The sequence below is a fragment of the Scyliorhinus canicula genome, chromosome 2 (assembly GCF_902713615.1).
Source record: "Scyliorhinus canicula chromosome 2, sScyCan1.1, whole genome shotgun sequence".
Lineage (NCBI taxonomy): Eukaryota > Metazoa > Chordata > Chondrichthyes > Carcharhiniformes > Scyliorhinidae > Scyliorhinus > Scyliorhinus canicula.
This window is the reverse complement of record NC_052147.1, coordinates 80,788,512-80,813,051: the sequence shown is the minus strand read 5'-3', so window position 1 is coordinate 80,813,051 and position 24,540 is coordinate 80,788,512. Positions and strand designations below refer to the sequence as shown.

Genomic DNA, 24,540 nt, shown 5'->3' with positions numbered 1-24,540 from the left:
ATCTGCCTACTTTACACTCTTTCAATGGTCATTCACTGTGTACAGCTATCTATCCAACGCAACTTCCACCTGAAATATGCATTTGGCAGACACCATTTGGATCTCTAAAGACACTTGTAGCTCTCAAATATGTGTGCTACTGTTCCAAATTATGCACCTGAGGTTTTTTTAAATTGAGGCATTGCCATGCTTTGAGCCAATGTAGGTCTGGAAGCACTGGCTTGATGGAAGAATGGGACTTATTGCAAGTTTGGATATAGGCAGCAGTGATTTTGCATGAGCTGAAGTCAGTCTTTAGAAGGTTGGCCTGGAAAGCATCAGCATAGTAGAGATAACAACGGCATGAATGAGGTCTGCAGCTGCAGGTGCCCTGGGCAGCTGTGGAAATGGCCGATGTTACTGAACTGGAAGTAGCAGGTTTCGGTGATGGAAAGACTATGGGATCGAAAGGTCAGGGTGAAATAAGATGTCATGGTTGCAAAGAGCCTGGTTCAACCTCCGATCATGACCAGGAAGAGGGATAGAGTCAGTGGCTAGTAAATGGAGTTTGTGGCAGGGGTCATAGACAGTGGAATAAAAGAATGGTATTTTGTTTATAGCTTGCACTATTACCAATATACCAAAGCTAAAATATTGCTGGTCATATCTTGCATAGTTCATGCAAGTGCAATGCCATACAATTTCAACACAGTATACCAAGTAACTTTCAATTTTCCAACTTTCAGCTCAGACCTGTCAGATATTGTTCAGGTGGAAGCACAATGTTTATACAATGAATTTATAAAAGGAGACTGGGATATCCACAAGTTCAAGACTTCTAGAATTTATTTGATTCGCAATCTTGAATAACAATACAAAGATACTTCTGCACTTATCATTTGAATTCAATTTAAACCATATGTATGGTGTTGTCTGTGATCATCGAATGCAAGTGTGGATATATGGCTGCAGTACATTTAACCTGCCTAATAGAAAGCTGTCTACTGCCAAGGTCAAAGAGTTAAAGAGGCTGCTGATCAGATAATTATAGAGCAAATAATCTATCGGTTGCTATTTTCCTGTAAATTTTAATAATGTATTCTTTCCTTGTGTCGTATGGTATCATTGCCATTGCAAAGCTCGAGCAAGCATTTAGCAGGTTGATGTGTGCTTTGTAAAACCATGGTGATCTACTGCAGTTATTTTAGGGATGTCTGGTTAGCTTGTGTCCTGACTGCACATAGTTTAATTGATGCTCGACAACAGCTGTGTGTTTGTGAACTCAACTGGCATTCTTACCCCTGTGAAGGGGGCAGTTCCGGACAGAGCACGAGATCACTGTGTAGCTGGAGCCCCAGATCATTGACAAATAATTTTCTTACTAAAATTAAAAACAGAAACTTTGACAAAATGCATTCATGAGCTGCAAATCCAACAGTAAAATGTGCCCAACTTTTACCGTGAAGGAAAGGTACTTAGAATCATTTTAACTGGAAAATATTATTAGATCAATTACAACTTTTATTTAATTTTCAAGCGCAAAAATGTTAAGTGCAGAGGATAAATAGAATTAGCATAGTCTTTTAAAAAGCTCTTGCTCCTAGTTCTTGCTTGTCAAATGAAACTAGTTGGTTAGTAGCAAACTTTATTGAAGAGTGAAAGTTGTCACGAGTGTTTCCAGTTGCTATGAACACTTGTGATTCTCAGGGTTAAATTTGCCACTTTGGTGCTGAAGGACTTCAAATGATAAAACAGTGAAGTGAAACAAACCAACTGAATTATCTATTGAAAGAGGTTTACTAATGGAAAGAGCGACTAATAGAATACTTTCAGTAGAATACTTTAGGATTTGCCTGCAGCAAAAATAAAATGTTTATATCGAGTGTGCATGTGCTTATTATTTTGAGTGGAATATTTCACACATGCCTTATCTCTAAAGCAAAGTATGTTGAGGTCATCTTGTACGATGTTTTTGTGAACTCTTTGTTCAAAAGTGTTTGTAAAAGAAACATTTTCAGATATTAAATTGTGATCGGAGCCCAGCTCTTTCAATTACTGGATTCAGTGCTAAAACAAAGTTCATGACATTCACAATTTAACAACTTTCTCTACGTAAAATGCAGGAGGCTGATACTTATTAAGTAATTTCTGATTGTATTCCCTTATTGATTTTGCTTCTTTGTTGCTTACTTTGATATTGATGTGCATAAGGGGGTCAAGTATGAGGGTGTGTATCTTTGTATTACTGTCAGAGGGAAACTTCTTGGTGCGTTGGAAAATTCACAGAATTGAATTCTGTGAATTCAGAATGGCTACAGGCATACGCTGTCTTTTTAAAGTGGTTTTGCAGCTTATGATATATAAAACCACTGCAACACTGTAGAGCTGAACAAACTCTGTTGCTAAGGTGATGAATGGGAGTATTTATGACCTTGGATAACCTGGGAAGTTGTTGCTAGTGCGTTTAGCACATAAATACACATGCTAAGGGCAGCATGGTAGCATAGTGGTTAGCATCAATGCTTCACAGCTCCAGGGTCCCAGGTTCGGTTCCCGGCTGGGTCACTGTCTGTCCGGAGTCTGCACGTCCTCCCCGTGTGTGCGTGGGTTTCCTCCGGGTGCTCCGGTTTCCTCCCACAGTCCAAAGATGTGCGGGTTAGATGGATTGGCCATGCTAAATTGCCCGTAGTGTCCTAAAAAGTAAGGTTAAGGGGGAGTTGTTGGGTTACGGGTATAGGGTGGATACGTGAGTTTGAGTGGGGTGATCATTGCTCGGCACAACATCGAGGGCCGAAGGGCCTGTTCTGTGCTGTACTGTTCTAAATTCTAAATTCTAACTAAACGCTCATCTTTCTGCAGTACATCAGTAAAAGGTAAACATTGTTGGGTAAGTACCGACACGTTTTGTTGAAGACTTTTAGTAATATAAATGTAAATATGTTGGGTACTTTCACTTTGTGGATAGCGGATTGTGCATTTGGACTTGTTGGACATATGAGTTCTATGGTCTTGCGTGTTGCTAGCCATGCTGAGCAGTGTAAACTGGCCTGCTCTCAGTAATAATATGTTTCTTGGCAGCCCACCATTGGCTGAAGATGGGAGCTTCTGGTCCCGCCACAGTCAATGGGATTTCCCATTAAATCCATACCCTGCCGCCGGGAAACCCGAGGCGGGTGTTCGCGATGTGCGGGACCGGAATATCCCGCTGGCAAGAACAGCCGGAAAATCCTCCCCATAATCTCGGCTGGGGCTTCATTGCAGCATTGAGGGAGCGAGAAGAGGCGGGTGCCTTTTTTCAGATTAAACATGAAACCAAGGTGACATTTGTTTTCTCTGGCAGATGTAAAAGACTCCATGGCAATACACAAAGATAATCATGAAATTCTTCCAGTGTCCTGGCCAACAGTTATCTCTCAACGATATCACTATAAAAAAAAAACTAAATGATCTGATCATTTATCACATTGCTGTTTGTGGGACCTTGTGGGCACAAAATGGTTGGAATGGTTTCCGACATTACAACATGTGCCTACACTTTAAACATATTTACATGTGTGAATTATTTTGGAATGCTGTGAGGTTATGGAAGACAAGATGTAAATGCAAGTTCTTTCTCCTTCTTTAGATTTAGATTTGTCACATGTACTAGGTACAGTGAAAAGTATTGTTCTGCGTACATTCCAGGCAGATCGTTGTATACATGAAAAACATAGTACATGTGATAAATACATAATGCTCTCTACACTAGACACAGCTACATTAACCTAAATATGGCAGAGAATAAAAAATGCAGGGCTCAGTTCATGGGAAACACAGGGTGGTTTTTCCAAGTGGTTACATCCAGTATAGTAGGCATAACTGGGAGTGTAGGGTGACGTGACGCTCCGGTTCATTAACGGGTACGCCCTGACTCAAAGCATTAAGTGGTTGGCCATCCTTCAGCAACTTCCAATGCTGCTGGAGACATCCAGGCCGGTCATTCTGGGCAGTGACTTCAACTGCACCATTGATGCAGTTGGACGTCCCTGCATGGCCAACAGCAGACTGGAAGCCACATCTAGACTCTTGATGGAAACAGTAAAAGATGTCGAGCTGCACAACACCTTCAGCAATTCTGCAATATCAACACATCTGTGTGCGGCCAAATGATTCCATCTGTATAATTGTGTCCCGAATAGTCACAGTTGGATCCACTGACATCAAGCCAGGGATTTTCTCTGATCATTGTCTCCTACTGGATCACTGTTGCTTACAAGAAGACCGGGGTTTGGCAGGGGGACGTGGAAGCTGAACGTGAAACTGTTGACCGCAGTAAACATGGGGGAACCCAAAGGGGTTACAAAGATTGTGGAACCATGAAACCTCTTTTTGAGTCCCCAAAGTACTGGTGAGAAGGTACCAAGGCAAATATCTAGAGGGTATTCGGAAGGCTAGAAAGGAACAAAAAGAAATTGTCTGACTCCAGAAAAATATGCAGAATCTGCTCCTGCTGCAGTCGATGGGGGTTGATGCCAAGGAGGATCTCCAAAAGTTGAAGAGCCAGAAAGCTTTACTCTTTGCCTCAGAGGCCTCCCAAGATCATCATCCAGCCCAGAGTCTGCTCCATGGAGCAGGATGAGGCATGCTTATGTTTCTTCTTCCAAAAGATACACAGCGAGAACTCTGTGATCAGCAGCCTGAAGGCTCAGTAAATGGCTCAGTAAAGCCAGCAATCTTTTTATGCTGGATTGTATGAGGTGAAGCCCATAAACAGCATGGCCTCCCCGTCCTTCCTGTCTATCACGGGGGACTTAGTTGATAGTGCACAGGGGAGTGTCGACAAACTGCTAACTCTGGATGAAGTAACTCAGGCCCTTGGGTCCTCCTAGAAGAGAAAAACTCCAGTGAGCGATGGCTTCCTGGCTGAGTTGTATTTGGCTCTGTGGTACTTGGAGCTGGAAGAGTATGAGAGTATGCTTCTGGTTGGCAGCATGTTAATAGAAAGCAAAGAGTTGGGATAAATGGGTGTTTCTCTGGTTGGCAATCTGTAGCTAGTGGTGTCCCTCAGGGATCCGTGTTGGGCCCACAATTGTTCACAATTTACATTGATGATTTGGAGTTGGGGACCAAGGGCAATGTGTCCAAGTTTGCAGATGACACTAAGATGAGTGGTAAAGCGAAAAGTGCAGAGGATACTGGAAGTCTGCAGAGGGATTTGGATAGGTTAAGTGAATGGGCTCGGGTCTGGCAGATGGAATACAATGTTGACAAATGTGAGGTTATCCATTTTGGTAGGAATAACAGCAAACGGGATTATTATTTAAACGATAAAATATTAAAGCATGCCGCTGTTCAGAGAGACTTGGGTGTGCTAGTGCATGAGTCACAGAAGGTTGGTTTACAAGTGCAACAGGTGATTAAGAAGGCAAATGGAATTTTGTCCTTCATTGCTAGAGGGATGGAGTTTAAGACTAGGGAGGTTATGTTGCAATTGTATAAGGTGTTAGTGCGGCCACACCTGGAGTATTGTGTTCAGTTTTGGTCTCCTTACTTGAGAAAGGACATACTGGCACTGGAGGGTGTGCAGAGGAGATTCACTAGGTTAATCCCAGAGCTGAAGGGGTTGGATTATGAGGAGAGGTTGAGTAGACTGGGACTGTACTCGTTGGAATTTAGAAGGATGAGGGGGGATCTTATAGAAACATTTAAAATTATGAAGGGAATAGATAGGATAGATGCGGGCAGGTTGTTTCACTGGCGGGTGACAGCAGAACTAGGGGGCATAGCCTCAAAATAAGGGGAAGTAGATTTAGGACTGAGTTTAGGAGGAACTTCTTCACCCAAAGGGTTGTGAATCTATGGAATTCCTTGCCCAGTGAAGCAGTTGAGGCTCCTTCATTACATATTTTTAAGGTAAAGATAGATAGTTTTTTGAAGAATAAAGGGATTAAGGGTTATGGTGTTCGGGCCGGAAAGTGGAGCTGAGTCCACAAAAGATCAGCCATGATCTAATAGAATGGCGGAGCAGGCTCGAGGGGCCAGATGGCCTACTCCTGCTCCTAGTTCTTATGTTCTTATGTTCTTATGTCAGAATCCTTGAAAAAAGACACAATCCACAATTGGAAGTGGGAAAGGGAGGAAATTAGAAATTTGCACCCTATTTCACTATTGAATGTGAACTATAAAATTCTGTCCAAGGTCATCGCCAATTGGGTCATGTCTGTCCTGGAGTTGGCGATCCACCCTGATCAAACCTACACTGTACTCAGCAGGCAGATCTCTGATGGCCTTGCGCTCCTCTGTGTTATGACTGCCTATGCACAGGACAGGGTGCTGGACGCTCGCCTCATCAGCCTGGACCAGGAGACGGCCTTTGACAGAATATTGCCCATCTACGTGATGGATGTGTTCTTCAAAATGGGGTTTGAGGAGGGAATCAGCAATTGGGTCCAACTGGTCGATATAAACACCAGTACTGCAGTTTCAATCAATGGGTGGGAACTGGAAAACTTGTCAGTCGAATCTGGAGTTAGGCAGTGCTGTCGTCTCTCTATGCTATCTCTATGTGTGTTAGGATACCGGACCAGACCCCAGCTTTTTTTAGTATACCGGAAGAGAACACCAAACAATCTTTCAATTTATAAAACTGCGAGGAAAGGATACTTCACCCCAGGAGTGATGAGACTGACTAATAAGAATTTTTAATGTTAAAACAAACTTTAATTTAAATCACATGAAAATGAAATGAAAATCGCTTATTGTCACGAGTAGACTTCAAATGAAGTTACTGTGAAAAGCCCTTAGTCGCCACATTCCGGCGCCTATTCGGGGAGGCTGTTACGGGAATCGAACTGTGCTGCTGGCCTGCTTGGTCTGCTTTCAAAGCCAGCGATTAAGCCCTGTGCTAAACAGCCCCAGTTAATATCAAAGAAATAGCTTGATAATTATCAGTGAATCATTTCTTAAATAAAAGGGAAAACTTGAACTTACTATCTAACCTGCGACTGACTCCAATTATGCTCAAATGCCACTTATAAATAAAGTTTCCAAAGCAGGTTACTTGCTTATCTGTGTAGATACTTTTCGAGAGAGGGACCCTTTCAAGAGCAAATCCAGTACACTTCTGTCTTGCCAGACTCCTATCCTGTAGCAAACTGCTGACCTAACAGCATTTGGCAAAACTAATGTTCAACTTCAAATCTTATAACTGACTGCAAAACTACAGTCCTGGCTCCTCTCATTAATTACATAATCTGTATCCCACGATGTTCCATGGCTGGCTTAGCTAGGACTAAAAAATCCCCCATAAATTATCCACTCCAAGGAACTACCCAAAATATAATGCTCCATTAGCCACCTCTCTGTATACAAGTAAATGGTTAAAATCAATAATTCCCTTGCCTTTTACGACTCCCTAATTACAGCTTTAGTAAACACACTGCATGTATGTAGTTTAAACCAGGGTTTTTAATAACATCACTTCCATAAATATGAAATGTAATATAATATATAACAACTTCAAAATCAATCAAATGTTGCACCAAATCTTTTGCTGAGACCATCAGGACGGGTTTGGCCATGAGGAGTGAATATCCCAGGCAGTAAAGGCACTTGGGTCAATGATTCCCGTACATGAACAATGTCACCATCTTCTGCTCGATCTGTTTTTGATGGGCAGACTGATGAGCACCTGTGACCAGTTTGAACTGGCCTCGGAAGCCAAGGTGAACTGTGGCAAGATTAAGGCCAGGTTTTTTTGGGAACTGGTGAACCAATCTTTTGTCCCCTTCACTGTCAAGTCAGACTGCCTGAAGGTGCTGGGGATATGATGTTTAGATGTTTCAGTAAGATTAGGGAAGGTGGTAAAAGAGGTGGAGGAGTAGCATTGTTAATCAAGGATTGTATAATGGCTGCAGAAAGGCAGTTTGAGGAGGATCTGTCTACTGAGGTAGTGTGGGCTGAAGTTAGAAATAGGAAAGGAGCGGTCACTTTGTTAGGCGTTTTCTATAGGCCTCCAAACAGTAACAGATGTGGAGGAAAAGATAGCAATGCAGATTTTGGATAGGTGCGGTATCATAGAATCATAGAATTTACAGTGCAGAAGGATGCCATTCGGCCCATCGAGTCTGCACCGGCTCTTGGAAAGAGCATCCTACCCAAGGTCAACACCTCCACCCTATCCCATAACCCAGTAACCCCACCCAACACTAAGGGCAATTTTGGACACTAAGGGACAATTTATCGTGGCCAATCCACCTAACCTGCACATCTTTGGACTGTGGGAGGAAACCGGAACACCCGGCAGAAACCCATGCACACATGGGGAGAATGTGTAGACTCCGCACAGACGGTGACCCAAGCCGGGAATCGAACTTGGGACCCTGGAGCTGTGAAGCAATTGTGCTAACCCCTATGCTATCTTGCTGCCCCAGTCACAGGGTAGTTGTCATGGGTGACGTTAACTTTCCAAATATTGATTGAAACCACTATAATTCGAATAGTTTGGATGGGGCTGTTTTTATCCAGTGTGTGCAGGAGGGTTTCCTCACACAGTATGTGGATTTGGTACTGGGTAATGAACCGGTCCAAGTGTTAGATTTGGTTGTGGGAAAGCACTTTGGAGATGGTGACCACAATTCGGTGACTTTCACTATAGCAATGGAGAGGGATGGGAACATACGGCAGGGCAAGATTTATAACTGGGGGAAGGGTAATTATGATGCAATTCGGCAAGAATTGGGGAGCATAAGATAGAAACAGGAACTGTCAGGGATAGGCACAGTTGAGATGTGGAGCATGTTCAAGGAGCAAATACTGCGTGTCCTTGATATGTATGTCCCTGTCAGGCAGGGAGGAAATGGTCAAGTGAGGGAACCATGGTTCACAAAAGAGGTTAAATATCTTGTCAAGAGGAAGAAGGGAACTTATGTAAGGATGAGAAAATAAGGTTCAGTTAGGGCACTTGAGGGATACAAGATAGCGAGGAAGGATCTCAAGAAAGGGCTTAGGAGAGCTAGGAGGGGGCATGAGAAGTCCTTGGCGGGTAGGATCAAGGAAAACCCCAAGGATTTTTACACTTATGTGAGGAATTAAAGAATGACCAAGGTGAAGTTAGGGCCGGTCAACGAGAGCATTGGGAACGTGTGCATGGTGTCTGAGATATAGGCGAGGCCCTAAATGTATACTTTTCTTCAGTGTTCACAAAGGAGATGGGCCATGTTGTTGAGGAGGATAGTGTAATACAGGCAGGTAGGCTGGAGGAGGTAGATATTCGGAAGGAAGATGTGTTAAAAATTTTGAGAAGCCTGAGGATAGATAAGTCCCCTGGGCCTGATGGGATATATCCTAGGATTCTTTGGGAGATGAGGGATGAGATTGCAGAGCCTTTGGCCTTGATCTTTATGTCCTCACTGTCTACAGGAATAGTGCCAAAAGACTGGAGAGAGGCGAATGTTGCCCCCCTTGTTCAAGAAAGGGAATAGGTATAACCCTGGGAATTATAGGCCAGTTAGTCTCACATCGGTCATAGGTAAATTATTGGAAAGGGCCCTGAGGGATAGGATTTATGATCATTGGAAAGATACAGCTTAATCCAGGATAGTCAGCACAGATTTGTGAGGGATAAGTCTTGCCTCACAAGTTTGATTGTATTATTTGAGGAGGTAACTAAGTACATAGATGAAGGTAGAGCAGTTGATGTCGTATACATGGATTTTAGTAAGGCGTTTGATAAGCTGCTCCATGTTCGGCTCATGCAAAAAGTAAGGAGGCATGGCATAGAGGGAAATTTGGCCGATTGGATCAGTAACCGGCTATCACATAGAAGACAGAGGGTGGTGGCAGATGGTACATTTTCATCCTGGAGCCCAGTCACCAGCGGTGTACCACAGGGATCAGTGCTGGGACCTCTGCTACTTGTGATTTTTATCAATGACTTGGATGATAGAGTTGAAGGCTGGGTTAGTAAATTTGCTGATGACACCAAGATTGGTAGAGTAGTGGATAATGTGGAGGGCTGCTGTAGGCTGCAAAGAGACATTGATAGGATGCAGAGCTGGGCTGAAAAGTGGCAGATGGAGTTTAACCCTGATAAGTGTGAGGTAATTCATTTTGTTAGGACGAATTTGAATGCGGATTACAGGGTTAACGGCAGGGTTCTGACGAATGTGGAGGAGCAGAGAGATCTCGGAGTTCATGTCCATGGATCTCTGAAAGTTGCCACCCAAGTGGATAGAGCCGTGAAGAAAGCCTATAGTGTGTTACATAGAATTTTTTTTACAGTGCAGAAGGTGGCCATTCGGCCCATCGATTCTGCACCGGCTCTTGGAAAGAGCATCCAAGGTCAACACCTCCACCCTATTCCCATAACCCAATAACCCCACCCAACACTAAAGGCAATTTTGGACACTAAGGGCAATTTTTATCATGGCCAATCCACCTAACCTGCACATCTTTGGACTGTGGGAGGAAACCGGAGTACCAGGGGGAAGCCCACGCACACACGGGGAGGATGTGCAGACTCCGCACAGACAGTGACCCAAGCCGGAATCGAACCTGGGACCCTGGAGCTGTGAAGCGATTGTGCTATCCACAATGCTACCGTGCTGCCCCTAGCATTTATTAACAGGGGGATTGAGTTTAAGAGCTGTGAGGTTATGCTGCAATTGTACAAGACGTTGGTTAGACAGCATTTGGAGTATTGGGTGCAGTTCTGCTCACCTCATTATAGGAAGGATGTGGAAGCATTGGAAAGGGTGCAAAGGAGATTTACCAGGATGCTGCCTGGATTGGAGGGTAGGTCTTGTGAGGAAAAGTTGGGGGAGCTAGAGCTTTTCTCATTGGAGCGAAGGAGGATGAGAGGTGACTTAATTGAGGTGTATAAGATGATGAGAGGGGTAGATAGAGTGGATGTTCAGTGACTTTTTCCTCGGGTGGCTGGAGCTGTTACAAGGTGGCATAACTATAAGGTTCATGGTGGAAGATATTGGAGGGACGTCCGAGGTAGGTTCTTCACTCAGAGAGTGGTTGGGGTGTGGAACGCACTCCCAGCTATGGTAGTGGAGTCGGACACTTTAGGAACTTTCAAGCGGTCATTGGATAGACATATGGAGTGCATTAGAATTTTTTTTTTTTAAATTTTAGATTACCCAATTATTTTTTCCAATTAAGGGGCAATTTAGCGTGGCCAATCCACCTACTCTGCACATTTTTGGGTTGTGGGGGCGAAACCCACGCAGACACGGGGAGAATGTGCAAACTCCACACGGACAGTGACCCAGAGCCGGGATCGAACCTGGGACCTCAGCGCCGTGAGGCGGTTGTGCTAACCACTAGGCCACCGTGCTGCCCGGGAGTGCATTAGAATGATTGGTAGTTGGTTGATCTGATCTTAGTTTCAGATTAGTTCGGCACAACATCGTGGGCCGAAGGGTCTTTACTGTACTGTACAGTTCTATGTTCTATCTTCTGTATGGTTTGGAAAGACCAGGGAATGCGCTAGAAACTAGAAGGAGTGAGTAGCTATGGTAAAAACAAAAACTGGTCATATGGGAACAAAGCTGCCTCTCCATTGTGGATAAGAACTTAGTCGTTAGGTGTGAGGCACTCTCCATGTTGTTGTATGTGGCGCAGGTCTGGCCTATTCCTCACTCCTGCACTGTGGCGATCACCTGAGCTACCTTCTGCTTCATCTGGAGGTCAAAAATGGACCATGTTCAAAGAGACACGATGTAAAAACATCTAAATAAAGGGGAAATATAACATAGCCAATATCACCCTCATCCTGATGGCCATTTTTTCTGTGGCTGCATCAAGCTGTGGGGAGAAGCATCACTATGTGCTGAGGTTCAACTGTCCTCCAGAGGATGGTCTGGCCGCAATGTCACAGAACGCCCCATTCAGTTGGACTGTGTGGGTACCACCTGTCCCTCATGGAAAAGTTTATGCAAAGAAATACATTTGACCACTAATCCACCAGGCAGTGGTCTGCGCATAACACCCTTGAAGCCCTGTGAGAAAAGGAGATGGTGGATCCTATCAGATGATTCCTTTTGTAAACTGTCAAAGTCATTTGTCATTGCCAGAACTTCAAACAAGCACCAAGACATGGCTTGGTGAAAGAGGCCCTTCCCATCAGATCTACATGCCCGGAGTCTCACCCCCTCTTGCACTTTGCCCTCCAAGTGGCTGTGGCATGGAAGAAATAGTTCCTTTTGGAATGTGCCTTTGCAAGGAAGGCCTGGAAAGAGATGCAGCTTTTTTGTTGAAGTTCATCCCGTGCAGTTCTGTGACTTAGGTTCTGTGTTCGACAGGCTGATCCCAGGAACACACACCGAGACAAATATGACTTGCAGCTGGAGGAACATCACCTTGGTGAAAGATGCACTTTGGTCTGTCCAAAATCTGTTGGTTTTCCTGCTTGAAGAGTTGCCTCACTGTCTAAGACCTTTCAGCCATAGTGGATTGAAGGGCTGACAATTGCGTGGAACCCCTCCGGCTGTATGACTCATGGAATGTATAAAGTAAATATTACAATCATCACAATTGTATTGAAGCATTTCAGAATGCAACATGATCCATGTGGAGAATTTGAATGCACTTTCTGTAATGACCATTTTGAAACGTTTTGTAATGTTCTTTTAGAGATTTTGTGGATATTTTGCAAAAATAAATACCTGGTGGGGGTGTTAGAATGTGGTGTTAGCTATCTAAGATTCCAGGTGAAGGCAGATGGGAATCATTGAACTCTAATCAGGGAAGTAGCAGTGAGGGAGGGGGGAGAATGAGGTTGAAGAAATAATTTGAAGAAAAATAACCACTTTCATTGTTGTGTTGCTGGAATCCATGTTAATTGGGTTATAGAATTAAAGTCTGAATTTACAAGGACAAGGACTTTGAGGTAAGGGAGAAAAATATATTTTCGTGTTGTAAATGGAAGGTTGCAGCTAAATTTAAGATGTATGAAATGTGGATTGCACTGGATGGTACCATAAAGGCGATGTTGCTGTTTTGAGGAGTTACATTAAATTCTTCAGGTGTGGTGGAAATAAGCTCATGCTCAGCATAAACATGGAAATTATGCAAAAATGGTGGAAAATTAATGAATCTTAAGTGCAAGGTACTTAGCTTGTCAATCTGTTGTTGTATCTAATGCAAAAGCTTCCTGACAAGTGATCTCAGCGTTTTTCGTTTAAAAACAATCAAATTGATTACAATTTGAGTTCTCTGTGCTTGTGTAATTGTGAAAATTTGATCAATCTCCTTGAAGCACTTAGATTTTCATGTATCTTCATCACCTGAAGATCAATAATTCTACCAGGTTTTCTAAGCCAAGTTTGCCAGTTAAGTGGTTCACATCAGCTGCATATACTTCCAGCAAAAAAAAAGTTTTCTTTAAAAAATATTAACACTGAAACAATGCTATTAAATTTCAATATGATAGCTGGCAGGGCCTGCAAACTCTACCCATAGACTTTCATGCATGGATAGAAAACTGGTTCTCTATTTTGTGAACCCTGAAATACAAAGTCTAAAGATAAATTAATTCCTTCCCGTTCCTTAAATTTATTTATTTTTTAATTCTGAGAAGCAGACCCGGGAACAAACATTGAGTTGCTCGACAATGCAAATCAAAGATTTGTGATAGTCTTTTCCTCACAGTAATCACACAGGAGTACCCCGAAGAGAAAGACGTATGAGAAAATGAGTAGGGTCCCAGCATTGTGGGTGATTCTGTAAGTATCTTCTTTCTCTCCCTGCAGGATATTTGTGAAGATATTTCCGATCATGTGGAGCTGATCCATGCCCTGCTCGAGACTGAAATTTCACTGAAGCTTCTCTCCTACTCTGTCAATATCCTGGTGGACATCCATACAGTTCAGCTTTTGTGGCATCAGCTACGCGTATCGGTTCTTGTGCTTCGTGAGAGAATCCTACAGGGTCTTCAGGATTCAAACGGAAACTACACAAGGCAGACTGACATTCTTCAGGCTTTTAGTGAGGACCGAAAAGAGGTAAGAAATTACAGGCTCTTACTGCGCACTCGTTTGAATTTGATTGGAAGGTTTTTTACAGAGGAGCAGATTTAAGTTACCTAATCCACCTTGGAGTTGGTTTAACACACAAAGTTTTATTGTGGATGGTACTGGATTTTATTTTGCGACTAAGGGATTTGGGCATAATGACTATATTTGACACAGAGCTCATAAGAAAGGGTTTGGTATTCACAACCCAAAAATTTGAGCAGATGTGGTGACTTAATCCTCACCACAAGTCAATGCATCATGTAAATACCATTGCACTACTTATTTGTCATGCCATTGGGTTGGAAATGATATTTGTGGTGATTGTAGATCTGAGTAGATGCAATACAACTGAGCAAGCACTAGAGCAGGGGTGGGCAAACTACGGCCCGCCAAAGGTCTTTATGCGGCCCACCAAGATCAAGTCATAAAAAAAAATAAGGTTAATGGGGGAGGCTGTTGGGTTACTGGCATAGGATGGATACGTTGACTTGAGTAGGGTGATCATTGCTCGGCACAACATGTATTTCATGTGAAGTTTCTACTTTAAAATATTAATTAATAAAAATTAATTGCTTTTTTTTCTTTAAACTGAGTTACTTTGTTTTTCAAATAAATGTGATTCATGTAAAGTTTCTACTTTAAAATATTAATTAATAAAAATTAATTGCTTTTTTTTCTTTAAAAACCTTTTATTTTGGCTATTTTAAATATTAATTATTTTACTTAATATACTATGCGGCCCTTTAAAATTGTGAATTTCTGAATGTGGCCCTTGCACAGAAAGGTTTGCCCACCCCTGCACTAGAGGGAGCACAGGAGAGCTATAAAATACACAGGGACAGGAAGTGAGGACACACTTCACGGAAGGCAGAACTCGTAGCAGGACACAGACACAAGCAGGCAGCATTTGAGGTAGCCATAAGTTAAGCTCTGAAGAGAGAACAAATTCACAATAAAGCATCTTCTCCACCTTTGAGACTACGAGCTTTATTAAGACACGAGGAACAACACATTTATAGCTCTCCCGTGCTCCCTCTAGTGCTTGCTCAGTTGTATTGCATCTACTCAGATCTACAATCACCACAATATTTACCTGTTTAGATGTTCTCCTCCTCAAGCAAGAAAGACAATTCAACTTTAAATAACATATAAATCCTTTTCCTTGCACAAACTTACATTTCAATTTAAAAACAAAAAAAAAACACTTGGGTGATTTTCTACTTCATTTATTTTAATGGGGTGAAAATCAAATGGATTCTGCCACTCGTGGCTTATCTGCTTGACTCCTCAACAGCCCAGGTAGGGGAGGTGAAAGTGACCCCCAATGTCTTCTGGAAACTTTAAAGTCCACCTCAAATAACCCAAAACAATTTATGAACCAGCCTAGCCACATCAACTCAGAAATTCAGATGAGCTTGCCAAATCTTTCCTCGCCTCCATCTTCAGTTCTCATGCTTTAGGTGAAATGATGTAATGCCATGTGACGGAGTTTCTGATGGGTTTGCATTACTGTCACCAGCCAGTCCTTATTGTGCTTCAAGCTCTACAATTTTCCAATCTTCACCTTGATTCTTGGAAACTGTTCACCCAGAGGAGTAGCGACTGGGCTCCTTCCGGCTGGTGTTGGCGCTGCAGAAGCTCCAATCCAGAAAAAGGTTGTCCGGGACACTTCCAGTCACTTGCAGTGCAGCCTACCCTGATGGACAGGGCACTGCCACGACCGTAAACATGCAGAGAGGGAGGATCATGGTGTCAAACAGCCTCCAACACTGATTTGATGCATGATGTGCCATTTTGCACCATGAAGGCCCAGTTAGCACCCTCTATTCATCACTCCGAGCTGACCATGGGTCCAGCTGCACCAAGGAGCCTACCCACTACACTAGAATCAAATTTCCAGGTGAAGTGAGTTAGACTCACTGGTGCAAAGTTACTGCAAACATTGTGTTCTCTTTTTGGAGGAGCATTGCTTGTTTTCTGAATTTTCAGATGAACAGTGCTGGGTCCTGAGGAGTTGCCGTAGGGGCATGTCAGGAGGGAACCTGCTTCAGTAATGGGGACTATAATTGCATTCCCACTTCGGCTTGGAATGGAACATCAGCAGCATTTTAAGAAAGTGCAAAGAGTAGGTGCAAAAGGAAGAGGAGAAAAAAAGAGGAATATGAGGATTGAGAGAGGAGCCATCCAGGTCCCCTTCACTTCAGACAAACTGTCTGTGACTGGATACTGAGTCTCTGGTTCTCTTAAGGTGTCATCCTCATATCACAGTGCCTGTCTGACAGGTGTCATTGTCTGTCCCAGTGTCCCTGCATATTGTTACCACAGTGGATGCCACATCGCTGATGGAAGGCTGCCGACCTTCACTGGGGAGATTGCAGGTGGCTTTGGAAGACAACCTCGAGCAGCTCTGGGCCTTGTGGGCTACAGCAGTTTGGGTTGGCTGGCAGACACACAACAAGGCTGGGCAGCGCAGTAGCACAGTGGTTAGCACAGTTGCTTCACAGCTCCAGGGTCCCAGGTTCGATTCCCGGCTTGGGTCACTGTCTGTGCGGAGTCTGCACGTTCGCCCCGTGTCTGCGTGGGTTTCCTCCGGGTGCTCAGGTTTCCTCGCACAGTCCAAAGATGTGCAGGTTAGATGGGTTGGCCATGATAAATTGCCCTTAGTTTCCACAAAGGTTGGGTTGGGTTACTGGGTTACAGGCATAGGGTAGACCCGTGGGCTTAAGTGGGGTGCTCTTTCCAAGAGCAGAAGCAGACTCGATGGGCCGAATGGCCTCCTGCACTGTAAATTCTATGATTCTATGAACATGGGCACTGGTGGGGTGTTAGTGCTGGGAGCATAAATGCTTGTCGTCCTGAGAAAGGCAGCAGATTTGTCCTCCATGGGGCGACTGGTATTCCCTCATGGCAGCATCTCACCACCTGTGCCAGGTCATTGAACTTTTGGCACTGCTGTCAGGTCCTTGGGGCAGACTTTAGGAATTGGTTACCAGGCCATCAGCGCATCTTCTCTTTCTCATTCTCTTCTCAGGATGTGTCTTGGGGGCCTCCTCATCTATTTGGGAAACATTGCATCTCATCTACTTTCCACTTCCTGAACTAAGGCCTCTAGTGCCATCATCAGAAGCCAGCAAACCTCTCTCCTCTGCTGGTCCGTTTTGTGTGCTTTAGCTTCTATTCAACCACTGTACAATGTGTACAGCTGCCCTTTAAGAGACACAGGCAGCTTGCAAGAGGCGCAGGCTGGCTTAAATATGTGCTGGCACTGAGACTGCTAGACCTACTGTTGAACCAGTCAGCAGCATGTTCCAGGCTGGGTTGTGCATACTGCAATCATTTAGATAAGGAAACAAGATGAAGTTTGCATTCCACCTGCCTTAATTGGACTGGACTTTTTTTTACACATCACAATGCCCAAAAATGGGCCGTAACAATATTTTCCCATGCTCTCTTCATTCGAAGCAAAATAAAAACAAGTGGGTTTAGAAACTTAATTCCTGGATCTTTGCAGTGAATTTTCTTAAGGGTTTATGAACTTGTTTTGGGAGTTATGGTTTTTGTTTTGTGAGTTGCTTGCTGTAATGATTCTGGGCGATGCAGAGTGAAAGGCCAAACTGATTAATTTTGAATTGAAAATAAAGTCTACTACGGCACACAGAACAAACTTTGCAGCCCAGGACTATTGGGAACTGCTAATTCGGGTCGGGGAGCTTCATTTAAAGGTCCTGGTAAAGAGCCCCAGCTGGGCGGGCCTTCATCCATTCACTACGGCAACCCGTATTCTGCGAAGCCCACGGGGAGATCAATCCGCGATCCCCCTTCTTTCTCTCGAGAGGGTTATCACACTTGCACATGTTTTATATTACGTTGTTTTGTCAATCCTGCCTTATTGTTTGATTTATTTTTGTTTCTTTCCTTTTCCGCCTCCAATCATTGCAGAGAATTTAACTTTCAATTTTTAAACTCTAAACTTGGAGGCTAGATATTCTCCAAGGAATTAATTTTGTCCTTGGGCAGCTTAAAGGAAGGGAGATTAAAGACAGAGAGGTGTATGTAAACAGAAACATAGAAGTGGATCAGCCTGTGCATCAGGTGGTCGATCCAGTGCCATCATTGTCCAAGTAGGTGGGTCCATAAGATCCATCAAGTATACTTGGGCATGTCAGCCATCAGCAGAGACTCATTTCACTAGGAAATAGATGATGTTCTCCATGTACCATTTTATGCTATTTTGTTGTGCAGATAGATAGTACTGTTGAGATGCTGGAATTTGAAGGAGAGAATTCACAGTGAAAGACATAGATTCCATACAGTGGAGAAGGAGGCCACTTTACTCATAAAGTCCGCACTGACCCTTTGAAAGAGCACCCCACCCAGGCCCACGCCCCCACCCCATCCCCACAATCGAGTTACCCCACCAAACATTTTTAGACACTAAGGGGCAATTTTGACATGGCCAATCCACCTAACTTGCACATCGTTGGACTGTGGGAGGAAACTCACACAGACATGGGGAAAACATGCAAACTCCACACAGTCAATCACCCAAGGTACCAATGTACAAACTGCACGCCCACCTGGCTATTACTGAATCACTGAGCATCGTGCAAGCTGGTTGTATTAAATTGAGTTAAGGTCCCAGTTCATCAAGATGTGTGTTGTATCTTGAAAATATGCCCGCCCTATTTCCGTATGATTATGCATGAGATGCAATGTAAAAGGTGTTGGGCATAAATGAGCAAAGAATCAATCCCTGTAGAACACCAGTGGTGACTGCTCTCCAGTTAGGTTCAAACACTTGATTACAGCCTTTCTGCCAATGTGCTTTCAGTCAGTTCTCATTTAGTGCAAATCGTACCTGAGGAAGTCGCTTAAGTGGTACCCTGTCAAAACATAGAGCATACAGTGCAGAAGAAGGCCATTCGGCCCATCAAGTCTGCACCAACCCACTCAAGCCCCCACATCCACCCCATCCCTGTAACCCAATAACCCCGCCTAAGCTTTTTGGTCACTAAGGGCAATTTAGCATGGCCAATCCACCTAACCTTTGTGAAGCTTTGTGAAAATCTAAGAAGCCAATGTTGACCATATGTTCCACATACTACTACCTTGGTGACTTCATACAAAAGAATAAAACCAGCTTAGCAAGACAGGATCATCTTTTCAGAAGCCTTGTTGGGCATGTCTGATGTGCCCATCTTTAAGTGGTCATATAGTGACGATTTGTTTCATGCATGTCCCCTCTTATTGATATCAAGTTAATGTGCTGATGTGCTAGCGTGGCCCCTTTAAGGGGACAGGATCAATGGACCACGTGATCGGCTCGGGGTCAATCGCATGGGATCGTGCAAATCCCGGCCAATGGGGTGTTTGCACAGGACCCTGGGAGCAGGACACCAGGCAGTGTGGACAAGGGAGCTGAAGTGTAAAAACCCAATGTATAGTGTGCTTGTTATCTCACTGCCTTTGCCATTCATCAATAAGCCCCTTTGTTAGCCATTGGAAGGCTGTCTCCAGCCACCACATTGGCAATGAGGTCAAGGTTTTTGATTGCACCCAACAGTCATCTTGAATCGAGGGGAAAGAAGGAACAGTTGAGAAGCTCCAGCAAGAGTCAGAATAATTTAAACCGTGTGTGGAAATGCATATCATTGGGAAACCAGACCCATTTGACCAAGTGGTTGAGTCATGGAGTCAGTAGGTTGAACTCTTCTGGCTCTTCTTTACTGGGAACAAGATTACAGGCAAGGACAAGCAGAATGCGGGCCCTAAATGTATAATTTGATTAGGACCCTCACGTCCATGGAGGCACCCAACTTTGGCCAGATAGTGAAATTGATTAAAGAACATTTCAACTCAAGGCCTCGATTATCCTCCAACGTTATAAGTTTAACTCTGCTGCAGGGGACCATGAAGGGTCTGACTTAGCCAGGCTTCACCAGCTTGTTGAACTCTGAGTTTGCGACCACGCTTAAAGACATGTTGTGCGACCAGTGATCAGTTTGTGGGATCCATAACCTTAATATAATAATAATAATCTTTATTGTCACATTAATACTGCAATGAAGTTACTGTGAAAAGCCCCGAGTTGCCACATTCGGGTACACAGAAGGAGAATTCAGAATATCCAAATCACCTAACAGCACGTCTTTAGGGGCTTGTGGGAAGATACTGGAGCACCCGGAGGAAACCCACGCAGACACGGGGAGAACATGCAGACTCCACACAGACAGTGACCCAAGCCTGGAATCGAACCTGGGGCCCTGGAGCTATGAAGCAACAGTGCTACCCATTGTGCTACCATGCTGCCCGTGCTATCCAGAAGCTTCTGGCAGAGACCACAATTGTGTTGGAAAAAGTGATAGACTGAGTGTGCTGAAAAAGGCACCGCTGAGCTCCAAAGTGTAGCTGAAAGGGAGGTTAACCCGATATGGGATGGTGTGGCTGCGAGGTCCACAGCAGGATCAACAAGCACAGTGCAGAACCAGACACAGTCCTTGGGATCGGACCAGACCTAAGGAATGAGAAAAGAATGGGGGTGTCAAACCGAACAGAGGTGAACTGCTATCGTTGCAGGGGGAACCATCCTCTAGAAACCTGCCATGTTTGGGCATGTGTGTACTTCCATTGCAACCAAAGGGGACACATTCAACCACATTGCTGCATGAAGCAAAGTGCGCCAATGCAGTAAAAAACAGCAGCAGCAGTCCACAGCACCACTGAACATAATGGGAAAGAGCTCTGAAGAAGAACATGCAATGCATCGGTTGAATGCAGTCCAATGAAATAAGATGGCTCCAAGTGAAATTATCTTAACAGTCGATGGAAGACCTGTTAAAATGGAAGTCAACACTGCGGCTTTTTGCTGACCATAGTGGGCGGGCAGACCTTCCAATATCTGGGTGCAGTAACACAGTCTTTCAGCTTGAAGAATACTACAGCCAAGCTTTTGACATACACTGGGACATTTTGAAGATCATCGGAACAGCAAATATCACAGTGGCTCACAGCGGGAAGGAAGCTAACCTGTTGTGGAAGGACATGGACCCAGTCTGTTGAGAAGAGATTGGTTATAAAAGATTAGGCTCAATTGGCTGGAAATCTTCAAAATATCTGACTATGTCCTCCATGATGTCCTAAGGAGATAAGAAGACGACTTCCACAAAGAATTGCCGGATTACAGACGCAAAAGCCAAGATATTTGTGAATCCGGATTCAACACCAAAATTCTTTGAGAGCAGACCAGTGCCATACAGATTGCATCAGCAGGTTGAAGCAGAGCTAAAGAGACTGGAAGAGGTGCATATAGAACAATACAGCACAGGAACAGGCCCTTCGGCCCTCCAAGCCTGCACCAACCATGGTACCCACCTAAACTAAAACCGTATGCACTTACGGAGTCCGTATCCTTCTATTCCTACCCTATTCATATATTTGTCTAGATATAATCAAGTCAGTTCAGTTTTCAGAATGGTTGATAGTCCCTGCCCTTAAACCTGATTGGTCGATAAGGATTTGTGGGAACTGTGAGCTGACAATGGGCTGGATTCTCCCACCCCGCCCACCGCAAGATCGCCATGTGTGAGACGCAACCAATGGAAAAGTCCATTGACGTCGGGTGGGATTCTCCGGTCACCGGGATTACGCCCAGTAAATCAAACTGGCCAGAGCGATCGGTATCCACTTTCCCGAATTGAGGACCTCTACGCCAAGCTGACGAGGGACTTTGCCGATTCAACTAGAGTTGGATGAAGAGTCTCAGACGTTTACTACAATCAATACCAATAAAGAGTTCTTCCAGTATATCAGGCTGCCGTTTGGCATTGCTTCAGCCTGCGCTATCTTCCAACACACAATGGAAAATCTCCTCCAGGAAATTCCCAAGGTGATGGTTCACCCCGAGGATAGATGGTGTGCTGGTCACTGGCACTGTACCAGAAGAAAACATGGCTTGCCTAAAGGAAGTGTTAAAGAGGTTTTCTGATGCAGTGGTCCACCTAAAATGTGAAAAATGTACTTTTCAGGCCTCAGAAGTGACAGACCTAGGTTTTCACATTGATGCCACAGGGTTGCACTCATTGGAAGAAAAGGTCAAGGCCATACGAGATGTCCCTTCACCAAAAATGTCAGCGAGTTTAAGTCCTTTCTTTGTATGGTCAATTACTAAGGAAGGTTTATTTTGGATCTTGCCACAACATTGGCACCAACTAGTAAAGAAGAAACAGTGGTGGAACGGCGGCAGCCTCAAGAGAAAGCCTTTGACAGTCGTCAAAACACTTGGTGAATTTTGATCCTGAGAAACAATTATGCTGATCTGTGACACATCCCCTTATGGATGTAGGGGTTGTTTTATGGTAAATGGCTGGGAACGCCCTATCGTCTTTGCTTCAAGGACGCTTTCTGAAGCAGAACAAAACCATGCCCAGATTGAGAAGGAGGGCTTAGCAGTGAAACCCGGTGTGAACAAATTCCACCAGCCATTCCTGGCCTGTTAAGGTACGATAAGCTCATACTGCCCATAGCCTCGGCAAGAGTGCAGCAACGAGCCCTAGTTGGCAGCTTACAGTTACAATTTCAGCACCTACCTGGATGCAGATTGCTAATGCGGATGCATTAAGTTGCCTGCCCCTACCCAAGACCACTCCACCACTACCGGTATCCCAGGAGATCATTCTAACCTTAAACTCCCTCGACACTCTGCCAGTGCCCACAGGGCACACCTGCAGCTGGACCCAAAGAGACCCTATTCTATCAAAGGTCAAACGAATGATACAGTCTGGCTGGCGTTTCGAGAAGTCTGAACAGCTGAGGCCCTACTTCACTCGTCAGGACAAACGGACGTGAAGATGACGTGACTCTGTGGGGATCACAAGTGGTCGTCCCACCTCAGGCCAGGGGGATCCTCCTTTACCAGTCGTACAGCACCCACCCAGGGCAGACAGAGATGAAAATGTTGGTGCTCAGTTACATCTGGTGGCCAGGCAGAGACCCCTCCCCCGCCCCCGCTGGCTGCCATTCTCAACCTTCTCCTCCCCCACTGATGTGACCATCAATTCACAAGACACGTAATTGGAAGTGAACAGTGGTTTTAATAATCTTACAACAGAGCCTGCCTGCGACGAGATGAACTGGCAGCAGGCTCACGACTGCAAAGCTTTATACTTCCAGTTAGTGGGAGGAGCCATGGGCAGAGCCATGGGCGGAGCCAAGGGTGGAGCCCAGTACAAACTCCTCATCTCCCCCTATGGGCAGAGCTGCGCAACGGCTCGTATACAGAGCCCACAAGGACACAATACGTATATCGGAACACAGTGTGAATTCGTAGGTTTATAATTCACCAAACCCACCACCTCACTTCTGTTCACCAGCATCACCTGCTAGCGTGGCAGATCCTGGCCAAAGGCACCTCACAATGACCCCCCTCCCCACCCCTCAGCTCAAGGAGGAAGGCTCCCTGCTGACCTTGCCCTCCGCCACACAAACCAAGACTTCTCCTGAATTCCAGGCAGCCTTCTCCAAAATAAATGTTAAACACAAGCAGCCCCATAAACCAGGACGGGGGGAATGGGAACATCCATCCCCACATGAACTTTTCACCCTACTACCCCTTATAATCCTAACAGTAAACAGCAACCCCCCTCCAAATAAAGGACGAAAATCCCCCAATCCCTACCCCCACTTCAAACATGCTCCCAACCATTACAAAATGCATTGTCCGCTCAGTTCTCCCCCAGTTCATGCTCCTTAATGAAGTCTTCGGCCACTTCTGGGGTCTCAAATTAAAACTCCCGGCCTCCGAACGTCACCCACCATTTAGCCGGACAGAGCACCCAAACCTGATCTGCCGCCGTACAGCACTGCCTTGGCCGTTTCGTCAACTCGGCTCCGATGTCCTGATAAATCTTGACCGTATTCCCCTCCCAGTTGCAGGAACGCTTCTCCCTGGCCCATTGCAAAATCTTCTCTTTTCCCACGAATTTCTGGAGTCTCACGATAACCACCTGCGACAGGTCCCCAGCTCTAGCTTTCTGCCTCAGGGACCTATGTGCTTGCCCTAATCTAGCACCCTTTCCGCCATCAACCACGCCAGCATCTTCGAGATGTACCTTGTGGCTCTCACACCTTCCACTCCTTCTCGAGGTACTCTCCTGCTCCTCCACCTTTGCCCTCAACATTTTACAGAGGTCTCCTCGGAGCCCCACCTCTGCCTCCAGACCTACCACACGATCGCAGTGGTCCAAGATCACTCCTCCAATCTCTCAAATCTGCAACCCCTGCATCTCCAAACACTTCTCCACCTGTTCCAGAGAACTCTTCAGGGGTGCCACAGCTCCTTCGATCGCCTTTGAGCGATCCTCCAGCATTTCCTTCCTCTGCTGCCCAAATTCCTCCTTAATAAAAGCCATCAACTGCTCCATCTGGGGCCATGCAGCTTGCATCAAACCTTCCCCCGCCGCCTTGCTTACACTGGCTGTTGCTGCAGTACAGGCCTCCTCCAACTCTTTAGCCAGGTCTCTCACTGTTTTCTGCTGGGTTTGATAACTAGCAGGCATACCAC

At 44.8% G+C, this 24,540-nt stretch overlaps 1 protein-coding gene across 5 annotated transcripts in view; it reads left to right on the top strand.

Moving 5' to 3' along the window:
- Nucleotides 1-24,540, top strand: part of akap6 (A kinase (PRKA) anchor protein 6) — a 711,546-nt gene that overhangs the window by 190,235 nt on the left and 496,771 nt on the right. For all 5 annotated transcript variants that reach the window (XM_038781180.1, XM_038781196.1, XM_038781187.1 and 2 more), the window contains one exon: nt 13,719-13,970. In XM_038781180.1, coding sequence (XP_038637108.1) covers nt 13,719-13,970 — 252 coding nt within the window. The remainder of the gene's footprint in view (nt 1-13,718; nt 13,971-24,540) is intronic.